General features: G+C 46.9%; 1 protein-coding gene across 1 annotated transcript in view; it reads right to left on the bottom strand.

Annotated features, from left to right (window-relative positions):
- Positions 1–1242: 1242 nt before the first annotated feature.
- Positions 1243–25511, bottom strand: part of LOC307058146 (uncharacterized protein C4orf50) — a gene marked incomplete at both ends in the record, with an annotated part of 50584 nt that continues 26315 nt past the window's right edge. The window contains 6 exons of the mRNA XM_079711559.1: positions 1243–1332; positions 4257–4378; positions 6602–6650; positions 13739–13921; positions 16548–16604; positions 21035–21208. Of these exons, the coding sequence (XP_079567685.1) occupies positions 1243–1332; positions 4257–4378; positions 6602–6650; positions 13739–13921; positions 16548–16604; positions 21035–21208 (675 nt within the window). The remainder of the gene's footprint in view (positions 1333–4256; positions 4379–6601; positions 6651–13738; positions 13922–16547; positions 16605–21034; positions 21209–25511) is intronic.

Below are 25511 nucleotides of genomic sequence, written 5' to 3'. Positions count from 1 at the left end.
TGACTCTTCTTCTACCTCTGGGTCCCACACCTGGGTCAGGGCAGGGTCCTGCTCCTGGAGGAAGTAAGTAGTGCTGGGTAGGGATGAGGCAGTGATGCTTTGCACCTGGCTTGGCAAAGGGCTACTCTGCACATCCCCCCTCTGGTGGCACACCAAAGTTCAGTTTCATCCTCAGAGTCTTTTCCCATGCTGTTCCCTCCTTCCCCACCTCATCCATGTACTGAACACCTTACTTCGTTGGGTCTATGGGCTCTGCTCAGCCATTCCCTCTGGAATGACCTCCCATTCCCCAAAGCCAGGCAGAACTGGCTTCAAAGCCCTTTGTCTCACATCTCACGGCACACTTAACCATGACTGCACGGCGAGTTGTTTACATGTGTGCCTCTGCTGCCCTGTGAGCCCCTGGGGCAGGGGCCAATGTGGACTCACCCGTTTCTCCTTCATATCATATTGCCTGGTGTATATTACATGTCCACAAATGTCTGTTGAATGAATGGACTTATCAGAAAGTTCTGATTGGTTTTAATGTTTTAAAATGTGAAAGAGACAATTATTTAAACAGTCTCCTTTGGTAGACAAAAATCTTTTAAAACATGGGGAAGGGCCCCAGGCAGGAAAATAACAAAACAGTTCTCTGCAGCTGACAATGTTAGGAGCTATTAGATCAGGCCAGAGCCTCCCAACCCTGGCACTGCTGACATTTGGGCTGGACAATTCTTTGTTCTAGAAGGCTGTCCTGTGCACTGTAGGTGTTTAGCAGCATCCCTGGCCTCTACCCACTAGATGCCAGTGGCAGCTTCCCAGCTGTGACAGCAAATAATTTATCCAGACGTTGTCAAATTTTGCCCTGTGGGATGGGGGGATCATACCCAGTGGAGAGCCACTGGGCCGGTCACTCGGTAGGTTTTGGAACAGAAAATATTCTCTTTGCTGCCTGGATATTTGCAAAGCTGGACTCCTAAGAATTCACAAGTCCAGTATTCCTCTTGAGCTCTGACAATCAACACAGATTCCCAAGCCACAGGCAAAGCCACTTGCCACTGAATGAGGGTTTTGATTGCTACCAATTTCTTAAGATGTTCTCTGAAAGTTCTGCTTCAAATATTTACGGAGTCTAGGAAATGGCCCCAGAGAGTGAGTGGTCCTATTCCATTTATAACTCCAACGGTGATTTATTGACCTGGGAAGTGCTGCAGATGCTTTGTCGAAGCTCTTGATGCAAAGCCAGGATCCTTGCGGGGCTCAGGAGCTCGGGGGATGGCAGGAGGTGCTCAGCTTGGAGGCCAGGGCAGGACATTCCACCTTTTTCTTGCAGACGTTGTACAGGGAGCCCTGGTTCCACAGCGATGGAAGCCTGGCACATTCCAGGGTCGGGCATCGGCCCAGAGGGCCAGGGAAGCTGGAGGCAAGAGCACAACGAAATGGTCTCTACTTCTACACGTCCATAAAAGCCCCTTTGGTCCCACAGTTTATCCAAGGAAGAGATGGCAACAATAACGAACATTTATTGAGCACTTCCTGTGCCAGGCAGCTGTTATTACATGTCAGTGAGGCACACGCCATCAGCACTGAGTTATAGACGAGGCAGTGGGGATTGGGGCAGGGAAGGCTCGAAGCCCAGGTCATCTAAAGGCCTGACAAGACGATCACTGACGGTATCTCCATAGAGTCATGTCCTCTGTAAATTTTGTTGTTCACGGTGACAAGAGCTGATGACCTTTCCATTAAAAGGAAAGCAATGTCCACTGGATGCCAACCTCCTACTCCCCTGTTTTTGTATTTTTTTTCCCTCTAAGCTCAACCATAAAATAATTGTGACATGTGACAAATTTAGTTACTGCCCTTCAAAAATGACCTCATTTTCCTTCTAGGTCACTAATGCCCTGGTGTCATTTAGAGTTCATTTTCACCACGGGAAGCTCTTACCAAAAGCCAGCCCAGAGAGACGGCTTGCAATCTGTTTTTCCTAGGGCAGAGAGCCCTGTTCCTCAACGCCCGTTACAGCTGAACAGAACCAAGGCTGCGGGCAAAATGCAATGCTGGGGATAAGGACGAGGTGCCCGCATGACCTTCTAGAGAAAGAGCCCAACGGCCTTCTCCCACCGCCTCACTCTTCATCCAAATCCACCCAACAAGGCCTCCTGTGGACCGGGTACTGTGTAAAGCACTCGAACAAAGACATTTACGTTGACTATTCTGTCATCTCGCTATAAAGAAACAAAAGTATCCTGTGGCCTTGAAATTATGTCCAATAAAGGAGGAGTTTTTATCCAGCAGCATTCTACAGTGTGGTGAGAACTCTGAAGTTCTCTGAAGAAGGTTGAGGAACACTTGAGAAACTTGGAACCATAAGAGTATTAAGATGCACTTGGGTTCATCCATTCATTCAAATTATGCTCCAACTATTTCCTCAAAAGCTTTTCTATTAGTTTCTGGCCAGTATCACCGAGTGCAGACATTGGAGGGTTTTTTTCTCACATTGAACTCCAGATTGTAACCTCAAGGAGGGCAGGAGAGACAACTCTCATCCCCCCAGTGAAGGCCCAGCACTATCTGGACACATAATGACCAGAGCACCAGCTCTAGAGCTAGACTGCCTGTGTTGGAACCCCAGCTCTTTAGCTGTGTGACCTGGGGCTGGCTGTCTACCCTCTCTGTGCCTCACCTTTTCTCACAGGTGAAGTGGAGTGAATGTCAAGATCTATTTTGTGGGCCTATAGTGAGTACTGGGAAAGCTGATGCACTGCACCTAGTAAGCATTCAAGAAATGGAAGCAGGGGTTTTCTTTCTCATTGTTGTTCTTATCAACATCACCATTATGGTCTCCTAGACTCCTCTCTCCTTTATGCTGCAGCCTCATTTAATTGCTTACCAATCCCCCAATGCTTCAGGAGCATTCACCCCTCTGTCTTTGCAGGTGTCATTCCCTTTGCCTAAAATGCCTTCTACCTGCTTGTAATAAGGTAGGTCAAAGATCAAAAGTCAGATGTAATTTTCCTAGAAAAAGATCAAAGCTGGAAAGAAGTTCTCATCACTAGATAATAAGCCTGCAGATAAGTAATTCAAAATGAAAGTCACCAGTTAGAAAAAAAAAGTTGAAGGTCAATCAATAACACCAGCTGTCATTTATTGAACACCTCCTGTGCCAGGCAGTACAGTAATTATGTTATGTGCATGATTTCATTGAATTGTCCCAAAGACCCCGAGAGGTAAATATTAGCTCCATTTGTTAGATTAAAAAAATTAATATAAGCATGAAGGCAAGAGAGAAGGCACAGGAATAAAAGGAAGAAGAACAACAATAATAATAAGTTGAAATAAAATGTCAAGAATAAGATCAGTTTCCTCCTAAGTAATGGCCGCTTTTTTGTTTTTGAGCATCTCTTATTTTCCAGAGACATATTCAGCTCTGCTTATCTGATTTTATCCTCACATCAGCAGTAGGCAGCATTATCCCCATTTTACAGATGAGGAGATTTAAGCACAGACAAAGTAAGTTATCCACCCAACATCACACTGAATTACAGCTGGGATTTGAATTCAGGCCTGTCAGACTCCAAATATCATAAGTAAAATAGGTTTTCTCTGGGAAAACAGAGTGCTTCTCTGGCTCTGACTGATTAGGACATTTTGGACCAAACCTCCAGTAAGAGCATCTAGGAAAGCTGGACAAAATATAGCAAAAGATGTATTTGAAACCATCTGAGAGCTACAAAGACTGTGAGGATTTGTGAGACTAAAATTCAAGATAGGACAGAAGCCAAGAGTAGTTGGCCCAGATTGAAGGCTGTATTTCCCTCCAAGTGAAGGTGAAGCCTGTGTGTGATTGTGGTGGCTGAGAGACAGAAAGCTAAGCAGAGATTTTGACAGCCTCATGGAGTGGGAAGTGGCTGGGGAAGGACACTGATAAACATTACAGGTTTTTGCTTGGAACCATGAAAGGCTATGCCCTAAGAGTAAGAGTGAGCAAGAAATAAAACAGATCTCATAAGTACTAAAATTATTTCTGAATCAGTTCTGATGTGTGGAACAAAGGAAGTACTGTCTGGATGAAGACACTATCAAATTACATCTTCACATTTTCACACGTGATGTCTAGCACTCAGTGAAAAATAACAAGACACAGAACACATGATATGACCCAATACACAAAATTTAAAAACAGATAATAAAAAGAGTTGTACCCTTTTCTGTATGTGAGTTATACTTTCAATTAAACATTTATTTGAGAAATTAAGTGACTGATGTCCTCTCACCTTCAAAGAATCCAGTTGAGCTGTCTGTGCTGGCCACTCAGCCTCTGGAATAGGCCAGGACTCTGAATGCAAAGGTCTTTGGAGGACACTGTCCATTTCAGGATTCAGGAGGTATTTCTGAGCTAGAAGAGAATGTTCTCAGTCAAGCCTCAGTTCAGAAGTCTATTCTAAAAATCAACAAGTCGGACTTCCCTGGTGGCGCAGTGATTAAGAATCCGCCTGCCAGTGCAGGGGACACGGGTTCAAGCCCTGGTCTGGGAAGATCCCACATGCCCCAGAGCAACTAAGCCCATGCACCACAACTACTGAGCCTGTGCTCTAGAGCCTGCAAGCCACAACTACTGAGCCCGCATGTCACAACTACTGAAGCCTGCGTGCCTAGAGCCTGTGCTCTGCCACAAAGAGAAGCCACGACAATGAGAAGCCTGAGCACCGCAACGAAGAGTAGCCCCTGCTCACCACAACTAGAGAAAGTCCGCACGTAGCAACGAAGACCCAACGCAGCCAAAAATGAATAAATAAATGAATAAATTAAGAAAAACCCTATATGTCATAAAATAACCTTAAAAAAAAATCAACAAGTCTTTGAGCCTTTTCATTGTCTTTCATTCCCAGATCCCTTCACCCCACAACAGAGGCCCTCTTGGGTGCATTTGAACTCTGAGTGCCACATTCACAGCCCTCTGATGGTACTGCCATGGTCTTGGGATATCCTAGAAAATTGCCTGCCTGTTTCATTGTCCACTACCAGGCTGTAAGCTCCTTCAGCACAAGGACCACCACCTTTGAAGCTGACTCATTTTTGTAAGCCCTACAACACCTATCAGGGATCTGGCACATGGCAGCCTTCTAGATATGCTGAATGAATAAGTAACTAAATTAATCTAGTACATTTCCTTTTAAAGGTGAGGAACCGAGCCCAGAGAAAGGACGACACTTGCATAAACTAGTGGCAGAAGCAGGACCAGCTAGAATTTATGTGCCTCCAACTGTGAAAACAGATGCCAACTCAGACTTTAGGGATAGAAGACAAAGGTACAGAAGGGCAGGCCCATCCTGACCAGCTAAAAACTTGTTTGTTGGCGCCCTTCAGTGTGTCAGGCACTAACACTTCTAAAAAAGATCATGTTATCCTCCTTTTAAAGATAAGAGTCTGGGCTTCCCTGGTGGCGCAGTGGTTGAGAGTCCGCCTGCCGATGCAGAGAACGTGGGTTCGTGCCCCGGTCCGGGAAGATCCCACATGCCGCGGAGCGGCTGGGCCCGTGAGCCATGGCCGCTGAGCCTGCGTGTCCGGAGCCTGTGCTCCGCAACGGGAGAGGCCACAACAGTGAGAGGCCCACGTACCACAAAAAAAAAAAAAAGATAAGAGTCTGGGGCTCAGAGAGGTTAATTAACTCATCCAAGATCACACAGCTGTAAGAACAGAATCTAGTAATAAGAATCACTAAGTGAGCAGTTATCAGGAGCAGCTCAGCTGCCTAAAGGTAACTCTATCCATACTTTCTTCACTTTTATATTGAGCACCTGAAAACAAAGTAACCCTAAACAAACCCTTAGGAACCCCCCTCCCTCAGTGCTGATAGTACACTGCACTTGTAAAACAAGGCCCAGGGAAATTCTCTCTGGCCAGATAGCATCTTAATTTTCTTTTTAACAATAAGAATAATAGAACAACAAAACCCCACCCATGTTACCATCTAAGTAACCACTGTTGGTATTTTAGTTTATCTTCTAGCCTAAGTTGCCAATCATTCACAGATGTTCACATACAGTTGTATCATTGTAGTCATCCGATACATTCCATTTTGTATCCTTTTTTAACTTAGTAGGATATCCTAATTCCCATGCTATCACATGGTACTTATCAGCATCATTTTAGTGACTAGTACTTCATACTCAGCGAATATGGGTTAATTAACAATACTGGAGTTTTTCCCCACAGTTTTTCACTGTTATAAGCGAATATGGGTTAATTAACAATACTGGAGTTTTTCCCCACAGTTTTTCACTGTTATAAATACCCTGGCATGAATATGCCTGTCCATTGAGATTTTCCACATATAGAATTATTTACTTAGGATGAATTTCCAGGACTGAAACTAGAGGGTTGCAGAATTTGGCCATTTTGGCAGTGGCAGTATTTTTCTAATGCATTCTCCTTAAGTAGTGAAATGAAAAGGCAGAGTCAGTAGGGAAGAGAGTGCAAGATAGTGGGGTCGGGTTTCCTTTAGTCATCTGCACTTGACCGTGGGCTTTTCCCCACCCTTGCCCACCTGTCAGATTGTCCTGTTGGTGTGGACTGTGTCTGAGCATGCAGACTATTCCTATCTGAAAATCACACTGACCTCTTACAACTGTTGTCTTCTCAGACTCGATGTCCAGGTGATGGCTTGTCTGCAAGAAAAGACATCTCAGCAGTTATTCTTCATGACACAGCTGGAAAAGCCTTCTACAGACAACTGCAACTGGAAAAATCAGCCCCCTCACCACTGCAGAAAGTGCATTCTATGGCCAGATCCACTCCTCCCTGTGTGTGCGAAAATACAGGCAGGACCTCCCCCCCTCCTCTGCCTACAAACCTCAGAGGGGTCCAGGATTTGCTCCCAGGGATACAGTTGCAAGGAAAAGCTTCCACTTCCTTTACTCAAATTGAATCTCCAAAGGGAAACTGATGACTGCATTTTAAAAGCTGTTAAAAGGGGGAAAATGAGGGCAGCCGGATGGCAGAGTCTCCAGGAGAAATACTCTCTCTGTGTGGAAGTCCCTTCGACACCTTGTGAGAGCTGATTGCTGAGCTGCACCGGGGACTCCTGACTCAGTCACCTAGGAAACCAGGTCGGGCTGGACCTGAGTCCCTGCACCACCCCCTGGTGGACTAGTTGTCCTCCTGGACCCCACACGCACACAGGAAGAGGTGAAGCGGCAATGGTAACTCTGCTCTGAGAGCACTTCACTTATATCCCCTAAAACTGTGTGTCTTTGAGTACCATGACCCTTCACACCCCAGTGCCTTTGCTCATGCAGGTCTCCCAGCCTAGAGGGCCTTCACTCCATCCTTCCAGCTAGTAGAACTCTTCTTTTTTAATCCTTCAAGGCCTATTTTGTGTGCTTCCTTCTCCAGGGATTATATTCCCAAATAAGTCTCCTTCTCTCTGCTCATTGCTGGGTTTCAAGTGAATGCTTTTGTTCACATTTGGGTTTGGAGCTAGTCTTACTAGACACAGACTTCTTCAAAGTGATACTGAGGTTTCATTGACTTCTGTGTCCACAGAGTAGTCTCACAGGCACTGAACTCCTTCTGGAGGCACTGCATTCAGTACCTGATCAGAGATCTATAGACCTTTCCCCTGCTTCTTGCTCCTCATCTATCCCATAGGCCTGGAGAGGCTTGGAGCCAGGCAGCCTCAGGTCGAATCCTGGCTCTGCTGCTTACGGGCTCCATGGTCTCGGCCAAGTCAGTTGAACTCTCTGAGCCCCGTCCTCTCCATCTGCAGAGTGGAGCCACTAATATTGTCCTTGCAGGGTTTTGTCAGAGTGAAATAAGAATGAACGTCTAGGGCTTCCCTGGTGGTGCAGTGGTTAAGAATCCGCCTGCCAATGCAGGGGACACGGGTTCAAACCCTGGTCCGAGAAGATTCCACATGCTGCGGAGTAACTAAGCCCTTGTGCCACAGCTACTGAGCCTGCGCTCTAGGGTCCGCGAGCCACAACTACTGAGTCCGCGTGCCACAATTACTGAAGCCTGCGTGCCTAGAGCCCATGCTCTGCAACGAGAGAAGCCCGTGCACCGCAATGAAGAGTAGCCCCCACTCTCTGCAACTAGAGGAAGCCCGTGCGCAGCAACGAAGACCCAGTGTGGCCAAATAAATAAATAAATTTTAAAAAAATTAAAAAAAAAAGAATGAACGTCTACTAAATGTTCCACATACAGTAGCAGATGGATAAACGCTCACTCTACCCACTCCACTCCCCCACCTCTCTCCCCAGGTAAACTTTTGGGGGAATATTCTCAACTTCATAAAAGGTAGGACATGAAGAGAAAATAATTGCCTGGATCCTTGGGGGCCCAGGCTCGGGGTTGTTGATTTAATGAATTAAGGGAGTTTAGGACTCTCAGTCTCACTGCTTCTTTCAAGATGAGATTCCATTTCCAAAGGCCCATATATAGATCTTGTTGACCAATGCCCAGAGGAGAGCAAGATGTTTCCAGGACATGGAAAAAAACAAGGAAAAAGCAGGGCAGGAGGAAGTGGAATTAGCAGCCTCCTTGCCAGGTGGCTTGCATCTCTCTGAGGCTGGGGTCTCCATGACCCTCAGGTGTTAGTACACCAGTCCCCTGACCTCCCCCAGTGGAGCAATACTTTGGTTCTGCTTGAAGGGACCCTACATCCTCTGTGAGTGTCTTTATGTGACGACAGCACTGTGAGGGGAATTTCAGGTGGGATCTTGTTCAACCCTCACAGAGCCTTACAAGAAGCCAGCAACCCCCGCCCCTTGCTACCAAGGTCTAAGAGAGCAGGAGGCTTCGGGAGGTGAAGGACGAGCACCGGAGTGGCTTGGCACAGAGGACTGTCACAGAGTGGCAATTCTTCAGGATCTGGGGTGTCTTTATCTGCCAGGTGAAACTCGGTGTCTGAAGAGAGGGCAATAATCCTCACGTCCCAGGACCTGCAGGGAGTCAGGCAGGGCGAACCCATCCAGGTCTCTGATGGACCTTCCATTTGTTGAACTGACCCCAGGCTGGACCCTGCAAGCATGGGCAGGAGGGCACCCCTGAACCACTTCCCCCTGGCACCCGGGCATCTGCCTCCAAGAAGGGGATGACACCTGAGTACAAGCAACAAAGAAGGTGTCTCATTCTTGGCTTGGGAATGTCAATAGCCTAGGTCCTGGTGAAATCCAGAAAAAATAAGTGTCCTGGGACTGGGGAGCGGGGGAGGAACCTAAGAGGCCCTGAGAAGGTGCCCTGAGCCTTGCCCAGTCAAGCCAGTTTGGGGGATGGGGCGGAACTGAGAACCCCCCCGTTTCCATTTAGGAGTCCAAGAATGGAAGGAATCCGCCCTCCCCATGCTCCCATCTCAGCTAAAGCCAGGGAGGTGGCAAGACCCCATGTTCCCAGATGGAAGACAGTAGGAGAGCTGGCCAAGCTAGCCTCATGGAATGAATCCTCTTGCTTCAGGACCAATGCCCGAACTGAAGAGAACCAGCAGAGCTAGAGGAAGGACACCAGGGTGGATGCAAGGCCAACCTGTGGACAGTGGCAGCCGACATTCTAAGGGATGGACAATACACCAGCTCAGGGAGATGGCAGCTCTGAGGGCCGGGTAGCCCCCATCCACCCATGCACCTGTCCTGGTCCCTCAGTGGGTATTTGGAGATGGGGTCTTGGGGAGGCTATCAGGTCATGAAGACAGAGTCCTCAGGATGGAATCGGTGCCCTTATAAGAAGAGATGTGAGAGAGCCGGCCTCTCTGTCCACCATGTGAGGACACAGTGAGAAGGTGGCCGTCTGCTCCCCAGGAAGAGAGCCCCCACCACCGTGCAGCACCTTGATCCCCAGCTTTCAGTCTCCAGAACTGTGAGAAATGAATGTTTGCTGTTTAAGCTGCCCAGTCTGTGGTATTTTTGTTAAATTAGCCCCAACAGACTAAGATACTTAGATGCAGCCCCGAAGAAAGGACACAGATGCTGAGCCGACTGAGGTTCAATTTCTATCTCCCACCCAACCAGGGCAAGAAAAGGAAGTCAATGGGAGGTGGTGAACGACCCTGAGCCACCGCTGTGGGGTGAGCACCCTCTTCCTGAAAGGGTAGGAGCTCAGACAGACTCCGGCTCTGAACCCCCAGCCCGCCACCCCTGCTTGTGACCTTGACCAGCTCTCTGACCACTCTGGGCCTCAGCCTCTTCCTTGACAAAGTGGGATGTTGGGAGGATGAAGTGAGTGAACCACAGAAAGTGCTGGCTCAGGGGAGGCTCTGTGAGTCTCAGCCGTCATCACCGCTTCCAGTGAGTAAATGAACGGCAGCCTGTCCGGGTGGGCTCCCCCCACCGCCATAGCCCACACCCCGTCCTCTCTCAGGTGTCTGTGATTAGTGTGGGCTCCCTCCCAAGGGCAGGGGCCAGTGCACATGAGCTTCCCGGGGCCCAAGTACGCCAGCCTCAGTGCTTCTGGGACTCCCCTGCTTCTCTGGTCTGGCACATCCCCTCCCCAAGCCCATGAGTGCCCCCCCCATCCCAGCCAGCCAGGCAGCCCTCCTGGGCTCTGAGCCTAAGCCCAATGTCCCCATCAGGAATTCCATCTGTGTTCTCTGAAACGAGAATCAGCACCCGTGTCCTGCCCAGCTGCCAGCAGGAGGAGCTGCCACCGCAGCCACCAGGGTCTCTGTGCCCCCTGAGCTCTGCTCGGCTGCCTGGGCCTTGGGTGTTCCCAGCCAGAGCCAACTGGTTGCCATGTGCATGGCCTGCCTGGGACTCGGCAGCTCAGTCCAGCCCACAGGCCTGCAGGGTTCCTCTTCCCGAAGCACATCGATCCTGTTCCACCCCTTCAGCAGCTCCCCATTCACTGAAGAACCAAATGCAAACACCCCTGTGGGCAGTCAGGTGTCCGTGACCTCCCATCCAGCCTCTCGGAACTCCTCCACTTGGGATCCCTCACTCCAGCCAGCCTGGAGCCCTCTTTGCTTCTTAAACACATCACAGGGTTTTTTTTTTTCCCCCACTGCCTTATATCTGCACACTGAGGATTGGCCTTCCAGCGACAAGAGGAACAGACTCACTGAAGGCCTAGTCTGTATGTGCCAGAGACCGTGCTGCTGCCCACATGCCCCACAGCCCTGCAAGACACCCAACACCCCCCCCTTCGCATAGGGGTCGCAACTTCAGTGCACAGAATCCCACGGCCAGGTTCAAATCCCAGCTCTGCTCAGGCAAATGATTTAACACACAAAAAGCTGAGCTAGAAAGCTGCTATAGATGTGTGTCTTTGGGCACGACTTGTAACCCCTTTGAGCCTCAGTTTTCTAGTCTGGAAAGGGGGATAATAATAGCACCTCCCCCGTGGAAGGACTACCTGAGTCAGTTATATAAAGCCCCCACAGCAAGTGATACATGTCAGTGTCCCCTCCTAAGGCCACAGAGCTAGACGGCGGCAGAGCTAAGATTTGAAGCCAGGGCTCCTGGGTGCCAGAACCCGCCCCCTTGGCAACTGCCCACCCAAGGACCAGGTTCCTAACTCATGGGACATCCCTGCACAAGGTGCTTCATGATCTCCGTCTGTCTTCATGTCCATTCTGCCAAGTAGGTCGTAATATTCCCATTTTACAGATGAGCAAACTGAGGCTCAGAGCAATTAAGGTCTTTTCCAAAGACACACACACAGTCTCTGTCTAAGCCCTTCCTTCCTGACACTTGCTATAATTTATGATTATTTCTCTCCTTGACTGCGTGCACGTTTTGGCCTGTTTGGTTCACCATTTCTCCCCAACCCCAAGCACCATGCCTGACTTGTGGCAATAGGTGCTCAATAAATATTTGTGGAATAAAATGGCAGAGCTAGGCTTTTGTGGTTTGTGGAGGGAACAGTGAGCTGCCCCCCAGATCATGAAAATGGGGGTGTTCTTGGTGAGGTGAACTGCAAAATAATGCAAAATGGGTCACAGCAGATTCAAAGTCACCTTAAAAGGAGGAAGTAGAAGCTTATGATTGCCCATAGCCTTTCAAAAGGTCTGGGTGGGGAGACACCCTGGCCCCAGGGGAGGCATGCGGAGCACATCCTTACAGGAAACTAATGCATCAGGCTGATGACACCATTAACACCCTCTGTTCTCACTGAATAACCTTCTGACTATAAATATATATTGACTTACAAATGAACAAATGAATGAATGAACTTGACTTTCTAGATAACTCCACTATAGGGAGAGAATATGCTGATTATTTTTTCATCCGTCCAATATTTCATCCTGCACATAGTTCGATCTCTCATGGGAAATTATTAAGTTAGTGTTCAGGTTTATACCTCAGTCTCTGCGAATTTGGTCAATGTGAGTCAGCCTGTTCAATCCCAGTGAACAAATCGGGTCTAATTTCAGAGCCTGCCAGACCAAGAGCAGCCCTTGGAGGGTGGGGCCCTCACTGCAATGATGCTTTCTCAGCACACATCCAGCCTCCCTCCCAGGTGACACCTGCTGCATCCAGCATCTTCCCTGGAACTCTGGACACAGGGACTGTGCCCGGTCCCTTGACAAGATGCTGACCTCTCTCCCCATTCTTATTCTGCCACTGAAGAGGCTTGAAACCCTTGGGCAAAGGGATGAGCACTGGACCGGGAGTCTGGGGCTCTGGATTCAAATTCTGGCTCTGAACCAAGTCGCCATGGCCCTGAGCAGGCCCCTTGGCCTCCTGCTGTCCATGTCCGCTGTGTGGCAATTTGGACGAGAGGACATCTAAAACCCTGAAGGCTGTGGGGGAAGGAAGGGACAGAGAGGGTTGGCCTGCAGAGGCTGGGCTCGGAAGGCTGAGGAAGGTGATGCAGGCCTGGGGCTACACTGCCAAAAGCAGGCCCCCCTGAGGGCAGATCCCAGGAGGGACCCTGGAAAAAAGGGCTGGCTGCGTGCACAGCAGCAGCTGCATTTCACCCTCACATCATCAGGAGCTGAGCTAGTCTGGTGGGGGCACAGCTGGCTGGTCCCCAGGAATGGGACTGTGTGCCTGAGTACGTGTGCGCGCTTGCGTGTGTGTGTGCATGTACGTGTGTGCGTGCACGCGCATGGGCAGACTCAGCTGAGCACCCGAGGGTGCTGCATGCACACAGACACCCAGGTACCACTGTTGAGAGCCAGGCAGAGACCCGGGAACATGTTTACTAGACCTGGGTCAGAACTGGTATCCATCACCATCTGCACTACCTGGTAGCTGTGTGACCTCAAGAGAGACTTCCAACTTCTCTGAGCCTGTTTCCTCCCTCTTCCGTAGACCAGTAGGAGAGGAGATGCTCATTCATTTACTTCATTCATTCAACAATATTACCTGAGCAGCATTTCTGTGCCAGGCACTACGGAGACAGAAATGGATATGAAGTAGCTCTGGTTTCAACAGAGAAACACTGACAAAACTCCCCTAACAGTAGGGGGCAAATCCCTCGAATGTCCCATGTCAGTCATATCCATGTGCAATGAAGGACGGAGGGGCGTGTGGCTAATCCTGTGGCCTGTGGAATTTAGAGCAGACTCCTGGGCAAGGTCACACCTGAACTGTGCCCTGAAGGACGGATGGGAGGGCTACAGGACAGACAAAAAAATCTGCCAGAGGAGGCAGTAAGTGCTAAGGTCTTGAGGCACACGTGAAAGATCCATCTAGTGAAATAAACGCCAAGGTGCTTGTTTTATGCTGAATTGACACAGGGCAGGTCAGGCAGGTGGAGGGTAGGTTACTGAGCTCACAGCCTCAACAGGAAGAGGGCAGGGCTGTCTGTGGGAATCTACCTGTGGGACCCCCGGAGCCAGGAAGGTGGCCGCGTACTCAGCCAGTGCCGCGTCATTCACCATGTTGCTTGCCGTCTTGGAGAGCTGGTGGTTCTCCACCCCGTGTCTGTGCAGCTCCTGAAGCAGGTGTGTGATCAGGTGGTTCCTCTCCCGACACTTCTGGACCAGGGAAGCCAGCTTAGCCTGAAAGGGTGGGAGGGAAGACTGTCAGGTGGGTCCACGCATGCAGGACTCCCAGGGGGGCTGGATGACTGAGCTGGGGGGCAGGGCATCGGCTCCCTGCTCTGCATCCCGCAGCCCTGCCTTAGCTCAGCCTCCTCCCTGCAATCCCTCCCTCCACCCAGAAGCCAGAGCCAGCTTTGAAAACAATGGGCCGCACTGCTGCCCACCACCCCAGGGGCCGCTCACTGCTGTCTGGATGCCTTCTGGATGGGTAGGCGGCGTGGGCTTCAGCTAGCTATGAGACAAGCTCCTCTCTAGCCCTCGACTTGCTCATCTGTACCCTGGGCACCATCAGGGCACCAGGACCAAAGGAGATGGTGCAGGCAAAGCACACACACGGGGCCAGTCCAGGCAGGCCCTCATGCACAAAAGGTCAGACCTGTCCCTGTGCCTCTCCAGCCCGATCACAACCAGCCTCCTTCTCATTCCTCTTTTTCCAGACACACTGGTCCACTCCCCAACCCCGGCGCCCCAGAACTTCCTCATCACTCCTTTGTAGCTCATGTCTCAAGCCCAGAAAAGCCTTGCACAGATCCATTCAGAGGCCAGCCTGGGCATCGTCTCCCCGGGCAGGCTTCCCTCATGCTCAGGACTTGGGGTTTTCTGTGCCCAGGCTCCTGGCTTCCTTCTTTCCCAGCAGTTAATCTTTGTATTTGTGGGTCTGTCTCCCACATAGCCTGGGGGATCCTCAAGGTCAAGACTGATAGTCCCCTGGATCCCCGGCGCCATCCCTACGCCGTGGCTGGGCACAGCATGGCCCATGGGAGAGATGTGTTACATGAGTGATGCGAGTTCGTGACTCTCCCACCATGAAATGACCTCCCACATTTGAGCATGTCCGGACGGACTGATAAACTTTGCCATCTCCTGCTCCATCGGAGGAGGTGATGACCCCTTCTTGCCAGAACTCCCTTCCAAGCCCATCCCAGAGGGTCAGGGACCTTTGCACATCAGTTTCTAGGCAGTGATGTCCGGGTGCCCAGTACTGCAGGCAGGCAGCACAGGAGGGTGGTCTGACCTGGACGCTGGGGTGCCCCAGGCCCCCTGAATCACATCCCTAAAACATCGGGGCCTCTTCATTCAGCCAGCATCAACTGAACACCTACTATGTGCAGCTCTCCCAAGAAAGAGGCCACTGTTGATGGTGACAATGACTCCACTGGGCTCTTGGAGAGACAGTGAGGCCAAGGGGACGGTTGCAGCCTTTGGCATCAGACAGAACTGGGTTAAATCTTGGTTCTGCCCCTGAGTAGCTCGGTGTGACTACGGGCAAGGCACTGCATCCCTCTGAGCCTCAGTTTCCCTATCCATAGAGTAGCGGTCATGTTCCTGACATGTTCCTGACATGTTGAGAAACTGTGCTATTGAGAACATATGTCTGGAGTACCTGGCACATGGCAAGCATTCAACAGAGAGTGGCCATCGTCATTAGAATCCTTACAAAACCTCCCACGCCAGGTTATGAATCACAGTTCCCATCTGCAGATGAGAAAACTGAGCCTCCAGAGGTGAATGATGCCCCTGGGGAGGGGCTGGGTCTTGAACCCAGATCGCTATGGTTCCTCCCGTTCAGTCCGACCTCTTCTGCTCAGGCCTTGCCTCATGTGAATGACGTGGTGCTGGTGCTGTTTCTCTTTCCATCTTGAGTTTGCAAACGCTTTGTTGTGTACAAGGGGTTATGGTCCTCATTTAAGTAAATGGTACATAGCAAATGATGAAAATAACGAAGGAGCAAGAAAACCTCCCATTTTCAAGAGCTTTACACTTTGCTCTCCACTTTTCCATGGACACCATCCATGGAGGGTCCGAAGAAACTGTGAGAACAGCCGAGCAGGAATTACTGTTATTTCAGAGTGAGTGGGATTTGGCAAATCAGTGGGGTCCCGGGGCTCAACCATGTCCTTCTAACTCCCATCCAGAGCCCCTCCTAGCCCACCCTGCCCAGAGAGTAGAAAGAAAAAGCAGCCCCTCCAGGTCCACTGCCCAAATCCAGGTGCCATATTTGAGATTAAATGTGTCACCTCAACCAAACTACACTTTCAATTAGCATGTTAAACCCTGTGAGCCAGTAATGCCATTTCTGGGAATCTGTCCTTAAGAAATGTCTAGATACGTGGGGAAAACTTTTCTAATACAAAATGTGCATCATGGTGGTTATGTGCAATAATGCAAAAGAGAGAGGGAGGGAGGGAGAGAGGGAAGGAGAATCGACAGAGGGATTTGAACGCCCGAAAGGGTCTGGCAGCTTTATGAACTGCGGTGTCTCCTGCTTTAGACTGCAGCATGAACAGCAGCTTCAAAGGCTGCTAAAGACAAGGACAGCCCCTATATGGGTTATACTCCCAAGTGGAAAAAGCCAGACACAGATGTACAGGTATAGTAGGATCTCAGACACATGTAAAATATACTGGAAGAAAATACATGCAAATGCTAAATTCAGATAGGGACTTGGGGTGCCACTTGTCTCTTTCCATCTTCTTTCCAGTGTTTTTACACAATAGAAATGGACTACCTCCTAATGGGAAAAATACTAAGCTCTTTTTTCTTTTGAAAGGGACATTTCATATTGATTTCACACACGTATTACCTTCAAAGGAGTCACAGCCAAATTTGCTTCATGGTGCTTTTTCTGAAGTGCATCAAGCTGAAAGAGAACCGAGATTTTTGAAAATGTTGAGCCGTGGATTACACAGCTCGGTGCGTCCACAGGTGAGCCATGCTCAGAGAGGTTGGCTCTTATCCCCCTCTTTGCCCACAGGAGTTCTCGGTGGGAACAGGGACCTTTCCCATCAGCTCCTCGGCCAGATCAGAGGAGGAAGGATGCTCTGAGCACTGGAGAATGAGCTCTGCCAGACTGCAGTTGCCAGGGCCAGTTCTGTTGCCTCTTACTTCAGGAAGGAAGACTTCCCTATTCCCCAGAGGTGCCAGAGTTCTTTGGTGTGGTGTTCAACCTATAGGTTCCCTAGCCAGACACCCTAACCCCAGCCCAGCCACTCACTAGAACTGTGACCCTGTGCAACTCAAGTCTTTCTCTGCCTCAGCTTTCTCATCTGTAAAGTGGGGTTAGTACTAGCACCCACCTAAAGGTGAGGATTGGATAAGGACTCTGAATCGATTCCTGTAAAGTGCTTAGACAAGGCCTGGCATCTGGTCAACATTCGATGAATATAAATCATTATTTCTCTCTGTGGCAGGCATGTGTGTGAGCCACCTTGGACCTTCCAGCCTAGCCCAGCATCCAGCTGAATACCACCAACTGATGCCCACTGATGCTTTGCAGAGCAGAATTGCCCAGCCGAGTCCTGCCTAAATTCCTGTTCCACAAAATGACCATTTCTATGCATCTATTTTGGCACATGTTTCTGAATATATTTGAAGAGTAAAAGGCCAGCTCCAAGCGGACTGTCTTCTATTCAAAAGGCACACGGTAATAAGCTACAATAAGACAGGTGTTCTGTGAATTCTTCTCACTCACTCTCCGATTTCCTCTGTAGTCAGTACAAGAAAGCTAGATAAATAAAAGTACTTCTTCCTCTCCCCTTGACCTCTTCTGACCTCTAATACTATTTTCAACCCTACATAACCATAATCAGAATTCATATGTGTATATATACACACACATGAAACTATGCTATACAAAATGTTTTACAGCTTGCTTTTGTCACTTAATATAAAATTGTGGTGTTAATTCCATGTTATTACATACAAACCAATCACATTCTTTTAAAATCTTGCATATTATTTAATCATGAGGTTGAAACAAAATTTATTTAACCAATTCTTTGTTTATGAAAATGTATATTGTTTCTGTTTTTTTGCTTTACAAACAAGGCTTTAATGAACATTTCTATATTCCTATTTTGGCACGTTTCTGAATATATTTGAAGAGTAAAATGCCAGCTCCAAGCAGACTGTCCTCTATTTGAAAGGCACACGATAATATTTGCAGGCTTGGATGAAATCTTCTCTCCACTTCAGTTTAAGAAATAGCATGAATATGTTTCTGTGAGCTGTGTACTTGGGCATTTGCAATTAAAAAACAGACGAGAAGAAAGTGAAAAGACAACAGAATGAGAGAAAATTTTGCACAGCCTAATAAGGGACTGTATCTAGAATATATAGCAAATTCTTACAACTCAACAAGAAAAGAAACGACCCAATTACAAAGTGGACAAAGGATCTGAATAGACATTTCTCCAAAAAGATATATGAATTGCAAATAAACACATGAAAAGATGCTTAACACTACTAGCCATTAAGGAAATGCAAGTCAAAACCACAGTGCGGGGCTTCCCTGGTGGCGCAGTGGTTGAGAATCTGCCTGTTAATTCAGGGGACATGGGTTCGAGCCCTGGTCTGGGAGGATCCCACATGCCGCGGAGCAACTAGCCCCGTGAGCCACAACTACTGAGCCCGTGCGTCTGGAGCCTGTGCTCCGCAACAAGAGAGGCCATGATAGTCAGAGGCCCGTGCACTGCGATGAAGAGTGGCCCCCGCTTGCCACAACTAGAGAAAGCCCTCGCACAGAAACGAAGACCCAACGCAGCAAAAATAAATAAATAAATAAATAAAAACTCCTACCCTCAACATCTTCTTAAAAAAAAAAAAAAAAAAAAAAAACCACTGTGAGATAACCACTTCACACCCACTAGGATGGTTAGCAACAGAAAGACAGACAGTAGCAAATGTTGGTGAGAATGTGGAGAAGTTGGGACCTTCATCCATTGTTAGTGGGAATGTAAAATGGAGCTATCAGAGACAGACCTGAAAATAACTTTGATTGAAATGTTTAATAATTATATTACAAGAATTTCAGCAGAGAACTGGAAGCTATAAAAAATTAGTCAAATGGAAATTCTAAGACTGCAAAATACAATACCTGAAATGAAGAACTAAAATAATGAGTTTAAGAGCAAATTCGACCCACCTAACTGGAAGACGGATTAGAAAGAAATATCCAAACTGAAGCAGAGAAAGACAAAAAGAATGAAAAGAATAAAAAATAGACTTAAACATATACTGGATAGGGTAAAAAGGTCTAACGTGTGTAACTGGAGTTCTATTTTTCACAGATCAGTGACAGACAGGACAAAAAAGTCATCATACCTCCTACGCTGGTTGAGGGCACAGTGACAAATATACCCTCATTAATTGCCTTGGCTTTGGAGGTAGGTGCCAATACTTTGGAAAGCAAATTTGCAATATGTATTTAGAATGAACACTATTTCTTCTCCTTAAACCAGTAATCCCAGTTCTCTGAACTATTGTATATAAACAATGATATATAAATTAATGGAAATAACTATAGATCCAACAGTAGGGGAACAGAAATCACATCCACCCCATAGATTACTGCACAGTCCAAAAAATAAAGGACAAAAAGGCTATGAAGCAACATGGACAGAGGACATAAAACTCCATGTATAGTGTATTCGATTATACAAAGAATGCATAAGAAAGAGTCGGAAATCACTCCAAAATGTTGATAGTGTATTTTCACCCATCGCTTTGCCAGAAAGAATGTAAAGTGTGATATGGTTCAGGGTAACAAGTTGTAGCCAAACAAATACACTCATTTATTTCTGGTGGGAGTGTACATGATGCAACATTTTGGAGGGTTATTTGCCATTATCGATCAAAGTTAATTATGTACATAGCCTTTGACCCAGTAACTCTTTCACTAGGATGTAGCAGAAACACATCCCAAGACAGATGTATAAAATGTATAAAATGTTCGTTTGTAAAGCAAAGTAACAGAAACTATTTAGATTTCCATAAACAAAGAACTGGTTAAGGAAGTTATGGTTTGGTCTCTTGAAAAATAATATGCAAGCATTTACAATAATGAAGTTCAGTTTGCATGTGTTGATATGGAAATATCACCAAAATTTTTTATTAAATGATAATAGCAAGATGCAGAATGTTTCTGTATGGTACGATTTCATATATGTACACACACGTACTGAATGTGGGTAGATAGGATTGAAAAAAATGGAAGTTAGAAGGAGTTGGGGTTGAGGTGGAGAAAGGACTATATTTTTCTGCATTTTTTAAAGGTTGAGATAATTTTAGATTTACATACAGTTTAAAAACATAATACAGAGAGATCCCTTGTATACTTTGCCTGGTTTCCTCTAATGGGAAAGTTGTGCAAAACTATAGTATATTACAACCAGGTATTGATGTGGATACAATCCACTATTCTTTTTTTAAAGGTTTATTTTATTGAAGTATAGTTGATTTACAATGTTGTGTTAATTTCTGCTATACAGCAAAGTGATGCAGATATATATATATATGTACATATATATATATATATATATATATATATTCTTTTCCATTATGGTTTATCACAGGATATTGAATATAGTTCCCTGGGCTATACAGTAGGACCTTGTTGTTTATCCATCCTATATATAATGGTTTGCATCTGCTAATCCCAATCCACCATTCTTATTCGGATCTCTCCTGTGTATGTTTGTGTGTGTGTGTACCAAGTTCCGTACAATTTTATCACCTGTGTAGGCTTGTGTCTCCACCACCATAGACAAGATACTGAACCGTTCCAACTCCACAAGGACCTCTCTTGTTGCTCTTTTATATTCACACCCACTTCCCTCCTTACAGAGAAAGGACTTTTATTTATGTAACATTTAAAAAACTGTTTGACAAAAAGGAGGACATGTCAAATCCATGGAGGAACTATGCCTTCTGAAAAGAATGAAGTTGTATTTGGTTATCTACTTGGAGAAAAAGGTAATCAAATGCCTTCCTCATAATCTATCCCCAAATAAACTGTAGATGGATTTATTAAAAAAAAACTGTTTGACTTTTTAAAAAGCCATACACATGTATTACTGTTTGTAGATCTAACAAAGGTTACCTGGATGGAGGGATTACAGGCTGGTTTTTCTTCCCTATACTGCTCTGCACTTTCAAAATCTAATAAATACTTACAAACTGTGGGAAAGGGCCAGTGAGATCTTACCTACTTCTTTTTTCTACTCTCAAAACTTTCCCAAGTGAGGGAACATTGGTTTTCAGGCGGGAAAGGGAAGCGTGGGCCCAGCCTACCTTGTCCTTGAGCTCACATTGGAGACGGGCAGCCTCATCCCGAGAAGCCTGCAGCTCCTGGTGTGCAGACCCTTGGTCTCGGAGCTGGCACTGCAGGGTCAGCACTTGGTGATGAAGTTGTCTGATGCACAGCCTGAGGCCCTCCTTGGAAGCCTCAGCTTCAGGGTCCTGGAGCTGCGGAATCACAGATTTGGCTGCAATTCTTAGGTTATCTTCCAAGTAATTTGCCTTAGCCAACAGACAGTACCCGTTTTCCTTCTTAATTTGTTCTCCTACTTACATGTTTCTCATAGTCAATAAATGCCACAAAATAAAGTAACAGAGATCACTCCAAAAACTATTAGCCAGCATAAACATCATTATTACCCATATATTATCTTATATTTTCAGTCTTTCTGCTATGCCCTTACCCAGGTGCCCTTACCCTTGAGTGGGAGAGCTGGAAAGGGTCTAGGGAATCACAGAATAGCATTCTAAAGTGTTATTTTCAAAAAAAATTTTTTTCACACATGAAAAATATGTGAAATGGCATGGTATTCCCGACTTTGTTTTAATAGACATCAGTCACCATTATACTGAAACACAGTATGATGAATGAAATTTAGTGTTCAAGTCCAATTATGAGATGCTTATTACACTAAAGCTTCATGTATTTCTATGAAACAGAATATACTGCATTTTCCCAAAACACTCTTCTTAAATCAGTACAAAATAGCTTCTAACCCTTCTTGGGTCAAACACGAGTGGGTTTCATATGAACATCAAATAGGGAATTTCTGGGAGGGCAGAAAGTGAGAAAGAAGGGGCTGATTTATCACCATGGGAAGTGTGGTCAAATGGCAGTGATGCTACTGCCCCCACTGGTTCTGGACTCTAAATTTTTATTTTTTAATAATGTATACATACATATACATAAGCATGCATATATATGTATATATGCGTGTATATATATATATATATATACACACACACACACACACATATATATATACACACACACACATCCCCACATATTTTTTTCTATATACATTTATATGCCATATATATCTTTTGTATCCTGTTTTTCTCCCTTAATACCATGTCATGGTCATTTTTCCATATCATTAAATAATGTCAAAAACCTTGTTATTAGTATCTATGCGGTATTCTGTGACATGTTGAACGCTCAGATTATTCTAATATACTGATGCTATAATTGGGGCTGTGATAGAAAGCCTTATCTGACACACTTCTGGTTCTTCCCCTGAGATCATCAGAGGGGAATTTCTATGTCAAGGCCCTGAGCATCATTAAGCTCTTGATTCATGCTACTAAGGTGGCCTTGGGAAGGAGCAGCCCTGCTAATAGTAAAAGTTCCAATTGCAATGTGTCCAGGGTCCCAGAAACTCAGAGATGTCTCAAATGCCTTTGCTTCCGGCCCTGGCAGTCTAGCTTTCATTGAAAGCAGCCACCCCGGGAATGGAAAGCCCACAGAGATCATCTCTTCCACGTGCTCCTGACCTGGGTGTGAGATGGCGGGAAGGGCAGGCGAGAGAAGATGGAAGGGAGACAGACAGAGCAGAGTCAAGGCGACTCAGTGGCCCATCAGGCCTCTCCCTTGTAAGCAAGGAATACGATAGCAGAATGTGTTGTTTTGTTTTTTTTAGTTAATAGAAATTCACAGATTGTGGGCCTGCAATTCACAGGCTGGGCCCCGTCAAAAAACAGATGGGTGCTCTGAATGGCTCCGTAAGATCCAGCTCCAAGATTTGCAAAACAACTTGGCCTTTCTGGGAAGTTTGGTGCCTTTGCTGCCTCTCTCCTCTGCGGTGATTTGGGCTTCATCCCCAGGGTCCTAAGAGAGCATCCACAGGACATTATTCTCAAGAGAATAAAAGTGTGGGGTGGAGGCCGGCCCTGCCTGCCACGTGGGACCGCCCCACTCAGTGACCCTTGTGAACGGCCCATGACTCACTTGCTCCCTAAGAGACCTCAGAGGCACGTGCTCTAGCCACAGGCTGCACTTGGGCTGGGAGCTCTGGGGAACACGGCCCTCGGGGAGCTCTGTCTGGCAGGGGAGGTTGACGCAGAAATAAGCCACTAGCACAGGGTGGTGAGGGGAAGCCAGGAGGCCGCCTGGAGCCCAAGGGAAGACTAAATCAAAGGACCCACTGCCACCCAGCGGTGTGTGGTGAATGCATAACAACCACTCTCCAGGGAGGGAGGGGCACACGGATGTGGAGCATTTGCTGATATCCGTGGTTTAAATACCATCATGGCCAACTGCAAGCTACCAAAATGGCACCACTGAAAGCGGAGTTGGGGAGAGATGTGCATGAGTTGCCTCTGCACTGAATCCATCCTGGGGGATTGGGAGGAGATGCCCTAAAATGAGACCTGGATGGTGAGCAGTAATTCTCAGGAGAAAGCTGGGGTGTGGGAGGGCTGGGTTGAGCAACTAGGAGCACAGAGACTAGGGAATGTATCCAGCAACAGCTGAAGCTCCCCAGGGGCCAGTTTATAACTCACCAAAAGGAGTTTGGACTTCATACCAAGTGTGACAGGAAGACCCAGAGGGTTTAAGGTTTTTATTTTAAGCAAATCAAAACATGATCAGGTTTGTAACTTGGGACGAGGGAAACAGGAAGCTTTCTTCGCCCTCTGCCTCCTGTCCATCAACAAATCCCATTGATTCTAACTCTAGTTTTTATCTGGAATCCTCTACTTTAAAAAAAAAAAAAAAATTCCTCTCTTCTAGCACCATCTCTTGGCAAAAATCCTCTTGACTGTTCTCCCTGTGTCCTCCCTGTGTCTTTACAGCATCAAAGATCACATCTTGGGCTTCCCTGATGGCGCAGTGGTTGAACGTCCGCCTGCCGATGCAGGGGACACGGGTTCGTGCCCCGGTCCGGGAAGATCCCACATGCCGCGGAGCGGCTTGGCCCGTGAGTCATGGCCGCTGAGCCTGCGCGTCGGGAGCCTGTGCTCCGCAACGGGAGAGGCCACAACAGTGAGAGGCCCGCGTACAGCAAAAAAAAAAAAAAAAGATCACATCTTTTTACGACAGAAATTTAATCATGTTGTCCTGCTGAAAACCCCCCAATAGTTTCCCACTGCATTTGGAAGTGATCATAACCAGAGACTACAAGGCCTTCCGTGATCTTTCTCATGACAACCTTTCCATCCTTATCTCATACCACACCCCACCCATGCCCACGGCGATCCAGCCACGCTGGCTACTTTCTGCTTTTCAGCAAGCTAGGCTCATTCCTGCCTCAGGGGCTGGCCACTTGCTTCTCCCTCTGCCTGGAATGTTCTTCCTTCGCTGCTCCTTTCAAACCTTGAGACTCTCAGCTTGAAATTCACCTCCTCAGAGTTTTAGTTCCCACCAGGTCTTACTAGCTGGGATTTGACAAGATATGAGGGAACTACATAAAAACAATTCTTTGCAGGCATCAAATGGCAGCCAATGCAGGGTTACAATCCATGAGAAAAAGGATGCACAACAAGGTGAGCTCTACATTGTCCCTGGAACATTTTCCAAACCATGGTTCAGGGAAGTAGATCCCACGTTGAACATGGTGGTCCTGCTAAGTGGAATCAGAGACTGGGGTTCAGGGATGCTATGACAGCTGGGGTTTGTGGGACAAAGCAACAGAGAGAGGTGAGCCGCAGAGAAGAAATCCAGACACTGTCCTAGAAATACCCTTGGGTCCTTGGCTGAATCATACGTGGTGCAACATAGTGTAAGACTCTGAGGCCTAGCAGAGAACAGCAGCTGGGAGATCAATTGCTAAAGAGATTTTGGAGGTCACACACTGCTACAAAGATAGCAAAGTTCTGGCTTAGCCGAAGTGGAGAGTCTTGGGTGAATGTTCTGGGAACTCAGTTGATACCACTGAAAGGCCATGCCCTAGAAGCAAGGACCACACTTGAGGAGTAAAATCAAGCCCTGGTACTGAGGGGGAAACTGAAGTAGACCTGCACAGGAATAATGGTCTTCTGATCATTCAGCTACCTACCAGAACAAAACTTACTCAACATGCTTTAGAGGAAGCTAATAAGCAGGAATCTCTACATGTTCCACATAATGTCCAACACTTAAAAAAAAATTACTAGTCACATGAAGAAGCAGAAAAGTGGGCCTTAACCAAGAAATAAAATAGCCAATAGAAACAGACTCAGAGATAATCTAGATATTGGGGTTAGCAGACAAGACCTTCAAAATAAGTATGATTATATTTTTTAACAACATAGGAAAAGACAGACAAAAATGAATGAAAATGTGGAGTATTTCAACAGAGAATCAGAATCTCTTTAAAAAGGATAAAATGGATATGCTACTGCAAAATACAGTAAATGAAATTAAGAACTAATGGATGGGTTTATTAGAAAACAGGACACAGCAGAACTGAACAGCAGAATTTTTAGTGAACTAAAAGACAGGTCAATAGAAAATTCAAACTGATACACAAAGAGAAAAAAATAGAACAGTTCC

The sequence above is a fragment of the Hyperoodon ampullatus genome (assembly GCF_949752795.1).
Source record: "Hyperoodon ampullatus genome assembly, chromosome: 1".
Taxonomy (NCBI): domain Eukaryota; kingdom Metazoa; phylum Chordata; class Mammalia; order Artiodactyla; family Ziphiidae; genus Hyperoodon; species Hyperoodon ampullatus.
Note: the sequence above shows the minus strand (reverse complement) of the source record. Positions and strands in the feature narration are given on the sequence as shown.